At 49.8% G+C, this 13,673-nt stretch overlaps 2 protein-coding genes and 1 long non-coding RNA gene across 4 annotated transcripts in view; 2 read left to right on the forward strand and 1 right to left on the reverse strand.

Annotated features, from left to right (window-relative positions):
* MACF1 (microtubule actin crosslinking factor 1) overlaps positions 1-8,017 on the forward strand; it is a 311,201-nt gene extending 303,184 nt beyond the window's left edge. Inside the window, 4 exon segments of the mRNA XM_014560572.2 lie at positions 2,208-2,419; positions 2,952-3,062; positions 5,589-5,718; positions 6,556-8,017. Of these exon segments, the coding sequence (XP_014416058.2) occupies positions 2,208-2,419; positions 2,952-3,062; positions 5,589-5,718; positions 6,556-6,812 (710 nt within the window). The 3' untranslated portion in view covers positions 6,813-8,017.
* Positions 8,018-8,345: 328 nt separating this feature from the next.
* LOC116667944 lies at positions 8,346-11,741 on the reverse strand. Its single transcript, XR_004324945.1, has 3 exons — positions 11,411-11,741; positions 10,532-10,615; positions 8,346-10,292 (listed from the first exon to the last, which is right to left on the reverse strand). It is a non-coding gene; the product is annotated as an uncharacterized LOC116667944 (long non-coding RNA).
* Positions 11,742-11,906: 165 nt separating this feature from the next.
* Positions 11,907-13,673, forward strand: part of BMP8A (bone morphogenetic protein 8a) — a 37,576-nt gene continuing 35,809 nt past the window's right edge. For both annotated transcript variants that reach the window (XM_032493914.1, XM_032493915.1), the window contains exon 1: positions 11,907-12,545. In XM_032493914.1, the coding sequence (XP_032349805.1) occupies positions 12,209-12,545 (337 nt within the window). In that variant the 5' untranslated portion in view covers positions 11,907-12,208. The remainder of the gene's footprint in view (positions 12,546-13,673) is intronic.

Here is a 13,673-nt window from a genome sequence, read left to right on the forward strand (position 1 = left end):
TGATATTTTTGTATCTTTCATGTATACACAGACACACACACACACACACAATTGTGCAAAGGAACAAAGACAGCAACTTTTTAATACTGCTGTCCCCTAGATTGTACAATAAAGCAGTTTTTATTCTGTTTGTAGTTTTTTGTAGATTCCAACCTTTCTACAATTTAAAAGCATCCTCCTGAGGCAGAAATTGTCAGTGACCTTTGCCAGAGTGATTGCAGTGGTGTAGTGGGGATGGAAGCCTGAGTGGGATGGGTCAGTGTAGGTGGTGATGCAAGGAGCCAGGGGCGGGCAAAGGGTAACTCCAGTCCCGGCTCTGCCACGGCTTTCTGTGACCTCAGCTTTTAGGAATGCTTCACTGCCTCTGTCGGTGACGTGGGGATGCTGACTGGTCACTGATGAGAGTCTAGAGCAGTATTACACATGATCACACTTTGTAAATTGTATAGTGCATGGGGAACTTGTCACTGTCGTCATATTACATTTAAAATGTCATTGCCCTCATCTGCAGTGCCATTCAGAGTCTTCCTCTGGTATCACTCTGTTGTTTTCTGGGATAGTTGGCTCAGAAGTGAACTCTTAAATGTCCGCCAAGTTTAAACAACATGTCTGAAGTTCTATATGGCTTAGGGCCACAAACAGTTCTTTGGGGTGCCCAGTGCTCATCTGAATAATAATTCCCACTCATCAGTGTTGTCTCCATGCTTGCTGAGTGACTGTCGTTGTTCTGGGCACCTTAGCAAACACAAGGTAAAGTTTTTAGAGATGTGAAGTCTTACTGAAGTACCCAGGTTAGTGCTGAAGGAAATTCTCTTTGAGAATCATTACTATAGATACTGAGGAAAGTGCTGATGTCCAGAAAATGGATGATGAGAGAACCAAGGGCCAAGGAACGAACCTTAAGGGGCATGTTCTGTTGGGGCCTGAGAAGGGAGACAGCTTAGCATTCCAGAGGCCAGAAATCCTAGACTGTCCAGACAAGAAGGACTCTTAGACATCAGTCAGCTTGATTGATCATCTCGAGTGAGCCTGAGGAAACTGAGGCCCAGGGCAGGAAGGATCCCAGTTGGTGGCAGAGCCTGGACTCTGACTTGGAAGTTTTGATATCCTAACCCTTTGAACCTGATACTTTGGTATGTTATGTCAACTTAACATATTGAAAAGACTTTGGATTTGATTTAGTAATTAAGAACCCCTCTGCTTGGACACCCGTGCAACCTGATTTAAAATCTACCAAGATTCCTCCAATTTCTTGAGGACATTTGAGGTTGGGCAGGAGAAAGGGTGGGCACAGTTACCTGAAATCTTCTGAACTTGTAGTTTCTGGCCAATGTAAAAACTCTAATATAGGAAAGAATGACACATCTTTTACATTTATTAAACATTTGTGTTGGCTCTACTTGGTATCTTCTGAGCGAATCCAAATTTTGGGTTCTGGTCTGAGGGGCTCCAAGAAGCCCTGGGAGAGCACTGTTGGTCTTCAGTGCTGCTTCCAGACTCTCCAGCCAGACACCCTCTCCCCCCGCAGGTGTGCCCTCGGGTTCCCTCGCTTGCAGCTCTTCACCCAGCCGTTTCTCACTGGCAAGTTTCGTGCATGGTCTAGATCTTTTTCTCTCTCTCTCCTCCCACATGTTTACTTCTTAAAGATACCATCTTGATCTTTTTACTGGACTGAGTTCCTGGACCCCTTTCTTTAGGATTGTTATCCACTGAATTCAAATAGAAGAGTCTAGACGATGGAGATTTCAGTGATCTGGTTTTCTTCACTGTTCCATTACCGTGTATCCTGTAAAAGTCAAGCAAAAAGTACACATGTACCATGAGAGAGAAAAGAGGGGTTTTGACTTAACCTCAGAGGTTTGTGAACTGCTGCATCTGCTTTCCCTTGACCAGTTACAGTGTGCTTGCCCAGGGGGACAGCGGCAGGGCAAGATCGTGACCGCAGCATGGGGTGGCGCCTTGTGTACAAAGACTTCTGTATTACAGCGCACCATGGGGCTTTTAGTTAATGTGTCTGCTTGGGTGAGAATCATGACAAGACTGATAAATCATGAATTCATCCCTATTTTAAAACAATCCTTAGGTGGTACTAAACTGTAACTTATATAACGGTCATCGTGGGGTCAAGCAGCTGTATGACCATCAAAGATACGTATATTTTTAAGATTAACTGTCATCATATGTGTGTGTGTTTTTTCCCTTTTTAGCACGAGGTAGAACTAACATCGAACTTAGAGAGAAATTCATCCTACCTGAAGGGGCATCCCAGGGAATGACTCCTTTCCGATCTCGGGGTCGAAGGTCCAAACCGTCCTCTCGGGCAGCCTCCCCTACCCGCTCCAGCTCCAGTGCTAGTCAGAGTAACCACAGCTGTACATCCATGCCATCTTCTCCAGCCACCCCAGCCAGTGGTTCCAAGGTACGTACGACCTCCACGGTGGCCTCCTGCCTGGCTCCCATCTTCTCAGATGTCTGTAGTTCAGTGTAGCCTGTGAAAGACTCCAGGGAGGAGAGGAACTTGAAGACATACAGACCAAGCCCTACTAGACCAGGCTGGCCAGGCCCTTGTGGTGCACAGATACGGATCTTTAACACAACTTCAGAGGACATGATTGAAATAGAACTCGGGTGGTTAAGTCCAATACTCTTCTTTCCACATATTCCCATTTTAAGTTTGAGCCCGTCCAGAGTTAACTAATCTTGAAAATCCAGGCACTGTCTGTGCAGCTGGAGCTAACAGAGAAGGTTGTTATGATGGGTTATGGATGAAGAATGCTATTGCCTTTCTGCCTGGTCCCTTTCATCCCGTTGGACTGATGTGCATTTTATTTTGTTTTCTGTTTCTTTAAAATTTAGTGTTTTCTATTTATTTTTTTTATGTTCCCAATTTGCTCCCTTTCTGTTCCATTTTCAATTGTTCCCGTCCTTCCCTTTGGATTTCCGTTTCACAGACTCCACTTCAGTTCTCTCGCTGTTATGACAAACCCTGGTTGGTAAACAGTAAAGCTGGCACCCCTGTCAGGGACAGCCACTATCCTGACCTCCAGCTGCCCAGCCCCGAGGTAGAGTATGGCTTTGCTGACTAAGGACACAGTCAAGACCAGACCCTCGCTAATGCCAAGAACTTGACCAGCGCTCCTTCCTGACACGAGTCCATGCTCTGTTCCATCTTTGTGGTGCTTGCTCTCACAGCTGATTCATCTCGTCCAGTGTTTTTCAGGGGTTTCTAACTCGGATTCACCAAAATTGGACATAAATAAGAGATGCCTAAGACTGGATTGCCTAACAACTTCGTAACAGTCACTAGAACGATATTTGTTCAGGATGATAAACAGTGGTCATTCCTGGTGATTTGTTTGATACTGTTTATAACCAGGCCTCTTGGAATCTCCAAACGTATCTGACACAGACGAGTTATGAACACTTGAAATTCATCTATGGTGCATGTTCAGCAGGGTTCTATCTTTGCTTAGGACAGAAGAGTGGCTGCCCACCCCCCCCTGCCTGGAGCCACATCCCTGGGGTGATTGGTATCACCACACTGGTCCGAGGTGTGGGTGCTGCCTCCTTCGGCCACACACAGTATCGGGGAACACTGCTCTGAGGCTCAGATTTTAGCTTCTGAGTTCCTTGGCCTAGGCACTTGAGTTTCTGTAGCCTTGATTGGAGTACACAACTGTGCCAGCAGTGAAGCACGTTCAAGTGCAGTCATTAAAACGCCCGAGCACTTTTGAAAGAGCAGTGTTTCAGAAACAAAACGTGGACTAGTGGCTTGTCTGGCAGCCGTACAGTCTGCACTCCAGCTCCTGCTTGGAAACATTGGGTTCTTGTGCCTCAAAAGATAGCATTGCCTTTAGTCATGTAAAGCTTCAGCCAGTGAAGGCAGGAGGTACAAGAAGCCAGTGCCCGTGAATGGACTGCTGCTTTGGGATTCATCTGCTCTGAGCTAAAATTCCAGTTCCGAAATGCATCTGGTTTAAATCATGATCTGGGGACCCACTTCCACTAAAACCCCAAGACTCAGCCTGCTTTTCTTCTTCCTTATTGGCTCCAGTTTCATGAAAGTCCCAAAAGTTCAAAAATTTTAAATGTCTTATTTATGAAGTGCCAATTTTCATAGGATTCTGATAGATCAGCCTTTTTGTTTTGTCTTAAGGTTTTACCTTTTGTTTCGTTTCATTTCGAGGTTTCGCCTTTCCTTACCTACTGGTGTTCCGCAGGCCATCCCGACGCGGACGCCCAGCCTGGGCTCTCTGGGGCTGTGGTCCTCCCAGCAGCAGTGCTCACGAACAGTAGCTTCTGAAACTGGTGCTCTTCCTCCTGTGTGGGCCAGGAGGGTTTGTGCTTGAATCCCTTTCTGTCGCTTTTGCTCTTTCTTGAGAAATTAAAGATACCCAAGAAACACACAGAAATGGGTTGTTTTACTCTTATATTTGTAAAAACATCTTAAAAGTCCTGGAAAACAATTTATACAGTTGATTTCAAGGAAAAATTAGAATAGCATGCTCTGGCCTGAGTGATACTTAAAACAGATTTAAAATATTCTTTCTCCAAATTGAGTCTTTTTTTAAAAAATATGCTCAGATTTGATGTGGAGCTCCTACCAGCAGCAGTAATGATAACGTGCATTTATCCAGCTCTTTTCCAGTTGAGGAAGTGCTTCTACACATGACTGACTCATTCAACAAGCTTTTATGGAGCCCCTCTTCTGTGCCAGAGGTGGTTTTAGGTGCTGAGGGTATGACAGGGAACAAAACAAAGTCTCTGCTTTTATGGAGTTTATGCTTTAAATGTGGGAGATTCAGGCAACAAACAGGGAACCTCCCTGGGCTGTTGGAGGAACAGCCAGGAGATCGGTGTGGCTTCAGTGGACTGAACCAGAGGGAGTGTGGTAGGAACGAGGTCGGAGAGGCCGGACCTGCCCTGATTCCCAGAGGGAGAAGTGGAGGCACAGACAAACTGCAGAGCCCAGCCCCGAGCCCAGGTCCTCTGGCTCCTCGTCAGAGCCTTGTTCCTGGTATCACAGCCCCACTGCTGTGCACTTCTCATCATTTATTTCATCACCAAGTCAAGTAGTTTAATCTTCATTCTATCAGTAAGGAAACAGAAAGATCTGAACTTGACTGAAGGTGCTGCGCCTGTGCAGTAGAGACTGCGGTAATACCTGGATTTCCATGTTAAACATTTGGGGCTAGAACTCACACATCACATTTCTAACCCCAAAACTTTGATACTTGGGACTGCTTGGATTTCTTTCCCTTTACTCATTTACCGTATTTTCTGTTTGTTGTAACTACTGTAATCTTACTGTTTGAGGATTTTTTTTTTCCATTTCTAGTAGAACTTTGTCAATAAGATAAAAGCTATTGGAAGACATTTTGAAATTTTTAATTGGAACATGAAGACTTTATTTTGGGAATCCTCAAAATACATGACTTAGGATACTTCCAAAATCTTTGTTTTCCTGGACTTTTAATTGGCTTTTCAATTGATAAGACTTAAGGAGGGCTTAAGTAGACCTTTTAAAATTGAATTTCTCACAGATTTCACCAAGTAAATATGACCTTTTTTTTTTTTTTTTTTTAAAGGTTATTCCATCATCAGGCAGCAAGTTGAAAAGACCAACACCAACTTTTCATTCGAGTCGAACATCCCTTGCTGGTGATACTAGCAATAGCTCCTCCCCAGCCTCCACAGGTGCCAAAACCAGTCGGGCAGGTAAGTACCTGCCCCAGCACTTAGGCGTCTGGATAAGGGGGAGTGGGGTGGCCAAGCTAGGAATTCGGGAATGGCTTAGCAAGGCTTCGCTGCTCCCCGAGGAGCAAATAATGAGAGTAGCACTGAGGTGTGATGCCCAGAAACAGATGTGCAGGATTTCCTGTTGACCTTTACTTTTTCTCCTGTCAGTACAACTCGCTGAACCTTGCCTTCTGAGAGCAGGTGCTCCCACAGCCAAAGCCAGACCACTTGTTCTTGATCCAAAATGACTGTATTTGAGGGAATGCAGAAGGAAGAATGGGCCTCCTGAAGTGGGGCCTCCCTCACAAGCCCATCCAGTGTTGGGATGGGCATTTTGCAAGTCATGTTTCCAACACTCTGTGTTTATTATCGCTGCTGGGGAGCTGAGAACGTCAGGGAAAGATCCCATCTGTTCACCTGTTGATGTTCCCACTGGGTTCTGTTTCCTGCTCTATTTGCCATCACCTTGGCCCCATTCTCAGCCTGCCCACACAGTTGTCAGGCTATCTTCTGTGCCATGGTGATGGGGCAGCCCAGCTCAACTGGCTGTGGGGGCACATGGGGTAACACTGCTGCTGATAGAAGCTGGTTTCTAATCCCAGGAGGCACGCTTCTCAAGTGGAAGCGCAAAGCCAGAAGAAGTTTCAGTGATTTCTGTGTAGGTAAGGGGACCGGTTCAGAAAGGTTCTGGTTTACCGAAGGTCACACAGTGTATCAGATGGTATTATATCAGAACCCTGGCCTCTGGTCACTTGTTCCCCACCCCTCTCCCCATGCCATCTCTATTAAGTCTGCTATTTTATTCTTAAATTCCAGACCCTAAAAAGTCAGCCAGTCGCCCCGGGAGTCGAGCAGGGAGTCGGGCCGGGAGTCGAGCCAGCAGCCGGCGAGGAAGCGATGCCTCTGACTTTGACCTTTTAGAGACGCAGTCTGCTTGTTCAGACACTTCGGAGAGCAGCGCTGCAGGGGGCCAGGGCAGCTCCAGGAGAGGGCTAAACAAGCCTTCCAAAATCCCCACCATGTCTAAGAAGACCACCACTGCCTCCCCCAGGACTCCGGGTCCCAAGCGATAACACTGTACAAGCACCCCCAAGCCTCTATATCCACTTTGAATCCTGCTCCATACATTGGGTGTATATTTATTCTCAACGGGAGAAGTTATATTGTTAAAAGTGTAAAAGACTAATTGTGTTATGAAGCTGCCTTATTTTTTTTTTTCTTTTTGTAAGTTACTATTTTCATGTGAATATTTATGTAGATAAAATTTGCCTCCTGGTAACCCTGTAATGGATGGGGCCCAGAAATGAAATATTTGAGAAAAAAACAAGCGAAAAGGTCAAGATGCAAATGTGTATTAAAAAAAAAAGCCTCTAAATAGGGTTTCTGCGCGGTGCAGGGTTGTAAACCTGCTTTATCTTTTAGGATTATTCCTAAATGCATCTTCTTTATAAACTTGACTTGCTGTCTTAGCAAGATAAATTATATTAAAAAAATAAGAATCCTGCAGTGTTTAAGGAACTCTTTTTTTGTAAATCACAGACACCTCAATTAGCAAGAACTGAGGGGAGGGCACTTCTGACTGCTTTTTCCATTGTTTTTAATGTTGTGTGATTTTAGCTGAAGAGAGGGAACCTTGTCTAGGTAACGTTTGCACATGATACAGCAAAAGGAGTTCATTGCAATACTGTCTGAATACTGTTTCAGTACTGGGTGTTTAAAGGGCAAATAGCTGCTAGAATTCAGGGGTAAATGTAACTGTTCAGAAAACGTCAGAACATTGGGGTTTTTAAGAGTCCTGGTTTGTAAATTCCTATCCAGCGCGGCCACCAATAACTCCTGTGCTCACCAAGACCCAGGCCGTCGGCAAGGGAGACTCCTCGGGGGCACTGTGAAACACAGATTTGTTTATCTGCATTTTTTGCTATTTATTTAAAATGGTCGATCAACTTCCCACAAACTGAGGAATGAATTCCACGAGCCTATTCTAAAAACGTGGACATAAACACTCGCTCGTCCTTTAAAGGAGTTCACCAGCACACTTGTTAACAAGTCCCGTTTGCTTCCGTCTTTTTTTGTGCGTAATAAAGTCGGCTGACCAAGTGACCATGAAGAGGGGCTGTCTGGGGCTCCTGTTTTTTAGCTGCTGTTCCTCTTCAGCTCCGACCATGTTGCTGTGTGATTATCTCAATTGGTTTTAATTGAGGCAGAAACAAGCTCTACCAATGAACTGTTTAAAAACCAGACACACTTTTGTATTAAAATTGCTTGCAGTAACAAACATTTTGTATTTCCTGCTTTTCTTCTCAACCATTACCTTACATATAACATGTTTCTCTGGGGTATAATTGTGTTTGAGGTACTTCAGTGCATTATTCACATCAAAATTGATGGATAAATTATGGAGCTCATTAATAGATTTTTTCTTGTATACTTTATCCTCGTTCATTTTATTTAACACAGGAACAAAAATAATCAGACTATTGTTCATGTAAATCTGTAGGGATATCTGCCCTTGATTATAGCAGTACAGGTATGTAAGAAGATTTTTATTTCAGAAATCACAAGTCGTGGGGTTTGAAAGAATGGGGCCAGTTTCTCACAGTTTGCTAAAATTTCTAGTTAAATGGTAGAATTTCAGAGGTGGAAACAAATTGGTCATCACATCTAGCTCCTTGGTTTTACAGATGGAGAAGCTGAAATGGGGAAACTGGGTGAGAAAGTGATTTGCCTGAGATCGCATAATAAACAGAAGTGGACCTGGAATTTCATCTTCGGCTCCCAATCTCTCTGGCAGTTCTGTTCCCTCCACTTCCCTGGTTGGCTTTATAATCCTCAGAACAGCCAAGTATTAACTAATTCTGACACCAGGAATGAGACTAGGGGCTAACTAGAGAACTTGGGAGGTGAGTGGTTCAAACCCAGCCACCGGTGTTTGATATTAGGCCGTACTCCCCTTGTGATACAGGAATTTGGTTGCCAAAGCTGTTTGAGACCAGATACCCAAATGAAAAGGAATCTGCAACCTCGTGGATTCTGAAGGAAGTGCTTACTCAATTCTCCATGGAATTGAGTAAATTCAAGCTGACAGAACGTGGTGTGGCATGGTGTTTTCACCCAAATCTGCTTCCCACTCTAGGCCTTCTGGTTGCAGAAGCAGCTGGAAGCCTGACATCCATCTTCTCAGAGTCTGGACCATGATCACTTGTTTTTCTTACCAAGTGGTTCAGGTTTTCCCTCAGTCATTACAACAAGCTCAGCTAGTGGTGGAATCTGCAGAAAGTATATTTCCATTCAATGAACACCTGTATGCAAGACCATGTGGGAAATACAGGGCTGGTAAGAAAAGGGTTAAAATAAAATTACTGAGTTCTGTGATGTTAAATTTCAGTTCAGCTAAACAAGTAATGCAAATTTGGTGTCTGCTGGGATAGAAATGAGGGCAAGTTCCTGGGGCCCTGAAAAACAGTAGCTAATGTACTGAGTGCTTACTATGTGCCAGTCACTGTGCTAAGTTACACTCTCATGGAATTCCCATCACAGCCAGACAATTGTGTGAGCCCCATTCATAGACGAGAAACAGCCTGAGAGAGGTTAACTGGCCCAAGGTCACAGAGTTGCCAGGTGACTGGGGAAAGCCCTCCTTTGACACTACTTTCTCCAAGAAACTTCTCCCATGTCAGTTCCCCTCCAGGTCAGGAGTTTCCAGGATTCCACTCACAGATCTCCTGCCCCATTCCTCTACCCTTCCAAGCACTTTCCCGGCCCCTCTGTCAGAGCACAGCCTTCATTCTGCCTTCAGGAACACTGCATTCAGCCGATGGTCACCCCTGTTAGAGTGGGGGCCGCTCGGGGACAGGGAGCTGGTCTGTTTCATCTCTGGCTCAGGGCATGGCACAGAGCGGCCCCCTGTGGTTGTTGCTAAATTGAGTTGTGGTGACGCCCTTTGGAATGGCTAAAACCTGCTGTTTAGGTTTATGGGAATATGAGGTTAATTGTTAAATAGCACAGCTATCTCCACTGGTCCTAAATTGAGATAAATTATTTCTGTTATAAGAATCAGACCAGCACTTGGCTGCTCACAGTCTTGCTGGGAGGCCAGCACTGTATAATATGCAATGGGAGAATTATAGGCTAGATTTGAGGCCCCAAATGATGTGTTGTGGACTCAGTGCAGAGGGAGTGCAGAGGGATGCCCAGGGACATAGAGAGGGGGGCAGTGAAGGGGGCAGGAGATTCAGAGACCCTGAACAAGCCTGACAAGGGACACCCCCTTGACTCTGCCCCCTGCCTCTTCATGCAGTCACGAAGCCCTGTGGATTCAGCCTCCTAACAGCTTTCTCTGCCCTCCACCACATCTCCATTAGAGGTTCATTGTCATCGTCCCCTGACACTTCCCATTACTGTACCTGTCTCCAGCTGTGGGCCCTGACCCCAGTCTACCTCCCTCCAATCTATAGTCCCCTCTGCATCCAGGCTCTGGTCTTGCCCTGGGCACTTTCAGTGGCTGATATGTAGCATTCTTGTCCAGGTTTAGCAGCAGTATGGATGTTTACCTGTTGGGTAAAAGGCAGACTAGACATGAGCTTAAGGCACCAGCAAATGATTGTTCAGATATAAGATTTGATATTTTTTAAGTGTGAATGTTTATGAGGAAGTGCGAATTTTATTGGACATACATTATTTTGAAGTTTAGTCTTGAATCCACATTGGGGGACCATAACCGTCTGTGGTTCAGAGCCCTCAGCCTGGCCATATGACCCCCAGGCTCTCTAGGCCCCACTGAACAGCTCACCTGCAGGTGCCCACCTGCTCCAGGCCAGCTCCACTGTTGTGTGACATGGGGGAAGTCCCTTAACCTCTGTTGCCTCAGTCTCATCTGTTAAAAGAGAGAAAGAGTCATTAATGATATCAACCCTATACCATTGTGTGAGCATGAAAGAAATGATACAAAACATGCCTAGCACATGGTAAGTTGGTAAGTGCCAATTGGCACCTGCCATTGTTATGCTCCCTCCAGTCTCAGGGCTCGACACCAGTGATTTCCTCTGCCTGGACCGCTCTCCTCCTTCCGACCTTTCCTGACGTCCCTACGGATTCCTTCCAGCCCTCAGAGCTGAGACTAGGTGAGACTTCCTCCAAGCGCAGCGCCTTAACCGTAAGTGAACGAACGCGGTGAGAAAGCACCAGGCTGTGTAGAGGAGGGCTAGTCATCGAGGAGTTTCCCCGAGGGGCCTTCTCTCGCAAGAGCGGAGAGCCGTGACAATTAAGATGCGCAAAGGCTCAGGAAGGGCACCAGAGCTCCTTGACTGGCGGGAGGCCAATGCGCCCGCGCGCGCCTGGATCCACACTGGGGTCCAAAGGGCGCACAGCGGCAGCTGGCGGTGACCGCGCGGCCGCTGGAACAGCTGGGGCCGCCCGCTGGAGCAGCTGGGGCCGCCCGCCTTGGGGTCTGGCGGGAGCGCGCGGGAGCCAGGTGAGTGCGCGCACCCGGAACAGCGACGGAGCATGTGTCCGGGGAGAGGTCCCCAGTGGTGCTCGCAAGGGGACCCTGGGCTGGCGCCGGAAGGCCGGCGAAGTGCTGCAGAGGCGAGGGATCCGGGCCCGGCTGCTGCTGGCAGAGGCATGCGCCCCACTTTCCGAGCCTGGCTGGCACCTGCGGGCCCCCCTTTACCTCTAGACCCGACTGACGCGTTCCGGGTCTCGGGGCGACACTCCGCGCACCAAGGCAGAACTGACGGGTCACTCCACGGGCAGGACTAAGACTTGGGATCTCGCCTGTGCTGGGCTCTCCAGGGCTCGCCCCGCCGGAGCGCAGATTAGAAGTTCCCCGGAACACGCCTCTACCGTGTGTCCCCAGGCCGAGACCTGGCGCCCGCCCGACGACGCGGCCAGCAGCTAGGAAGGGAGCCCAGGACGACCGCGAGGCCCCCTAAGGCTGGGCTGCGGGCCCCTCGCCCCGGCCGCCCACCAGAGGGTTGCATCTCGCGGCTCTAATAGCCCGGGCCCCCAACCCCTACCTGAGGCCCCTTCCCCCGGGGTCTGTCGCTTGGCCACGACCACGCCCACGCTCTCCCATTGGTCGGGTCCGGATGGGGCGGGACCTGACGGCTCCCAGCTGGACTCAGGGCGGCAGCGGCCGGGAGTCCGCGCCTCCCAAACCCCGACGGGAGCTCTCCCTCCGCCCCTGCGCTGAGAGGCCTCAGCAGCAGCGGGGCTGGCGGGCCCGGCGGTACAGACATATTAGCCGACGGTCCCTGGTCCCAGAGGAGCCACTGCCTGAGACGGTGCGCCCGCGTCCAACGGCCCAGAGCCGCGACAGGCGCCGCGCGCCGGGCGCGCTAGGGACCCCTCTGTGTTCACGGACGACGCCCGCTACCGACCGCCGGTCCCCAGCCCGGCCCGCCACTTTGCCGTCGGGCAGCCCGGCCGGGAGCGAATGCGCGCGCGGTGAGGCTGCGCAGGTGACGCCATGGCCGCGCGCCCCGGGCCGCTCTGGCTGCTGGGCCTGGCGCTGTGCGCGCTGAGTGGCAGCGGCGGCCCTGGCCCGCGCCCCCCGCCCGGCTGCCCGCAGCGTCGCCTGGGCCCGCGTGAGCGCCGCGACCTGCAGCGCGAGATCCTGGCGGTGCTCGGGCTGCCCGGGCGGCCCCGGCCCCGCGCGCCCCCCGCCGCCGCCCGGCTGCCCGCGTCCGCGCCGCTCTTCATGCTGGACCTCTACCGCGCCATGGCCGGCGACGACGACGAGGACGGCGGGCCCCTCGAGCGGCGCCTGGGCCGCGCCGACCTAGTCATGAGCTTCGTCAACATGGGTGAGAGGGGGCCCGGGTGGATGGCGGGGACCCCGCTAGAAGGCCCGTGGTGGACGGCAGGCTGAGTGGCCTCTGGGGGCTGAACACGGGCTGCCGGGGCGTGTGCGCCACCTCGGACACCTGCCAGGAGTGCCGGGGGTCACCTTGTCGTGGACACGGACCCGGGGGAGGGGGAACTGCCCAGGTCAGGGCAGCTAAGTCTAAGGGGTGTGCGGGTCGGTGAGCTGTGGGACGAGGAATGACAGACGAGGGATGTGAGTCCCGAGGGTGTGTACATTCACTGCCCTCCCAATACACCCGTGAGTAAGAATCGTGTAGTGTCGGGTGGACCTGGGCAGTGTCAGGAAACTGGTCCTGGGGAGACAGTAAACAGAGGCTGTGATGCTGTCACTGAGATAAGGGCGGTACTGATGAGAGGGACAAAGTTCAACTTGGAAAAACCTGGTCACATCATCACAGTGACCAGAGCTGAGATGAGAACCCAGATGTCCTGAGTCCACAGCAGCCTCTTCCCTGGGCCAGAGCCCCAGAGCCTGGGGCGGGGGTGAGCTGTCAGGGGAGCTGATGGGGAAGGAGTAGACTGTGAACTCAGCAGGGCAGGAACTGTGGGCTTGTCACCCTGGGCCCAAACCTGGGACATAGCTTGACATGGAGTGAGTGTCCAGGCCTGTGAAATGACGCGATGGGCAGCTTGGACCCTCTTTGTTCTCCTAGACAAAGCCCAGCCTTTCCTCTCTGCAGAAATTTTACTCCAAATCATGGAGCCATTTACCCTTAAATTTCTCAAAGATAACCTTTTCCATTACTAAACTCTTTAATCTACATTCATGAACGTATGTCCCTCATCCATCCACTTTGCCTTCTATCTGTGGCCAGTGAAGGCAGGGGTTGGGGCTGAGGCAGACACCAGGCTGGACCTGGGGACCCAAGGACTTGTAGCTCAGCCCCAGGTGGAAAGAGCTGGGGGCCCAGGGCAGGGAGAGGACCCTTGCCAAGGTCACCAGCCTCCCTTCACCTTCAGCATCGCCCTTAACCCTCCCAGCAACCCTGTTAGCAGACATGACATTCATCCCCATTTTCCAGAAGAGGACAGTGAGGCTCAGAGAGGCAGTGTCTCTCCCAAGACAG

Source organism: Camelus ferus, chromosome 13, assembly GCF_009834535.1.
Source record: "Camelus ferus isolate YT-003-E chromosome 13, BCGSAC_Cfer_1.0, whole genome shotgun sequence".
In the NCBI taxonomy this organism is placed as follows: domain Eukaryota; kingdom Metazoa; phylum Chordata; class Mammalia; order Artiodactyla; family Camelidae; genus Camelus; species Camelus ferus.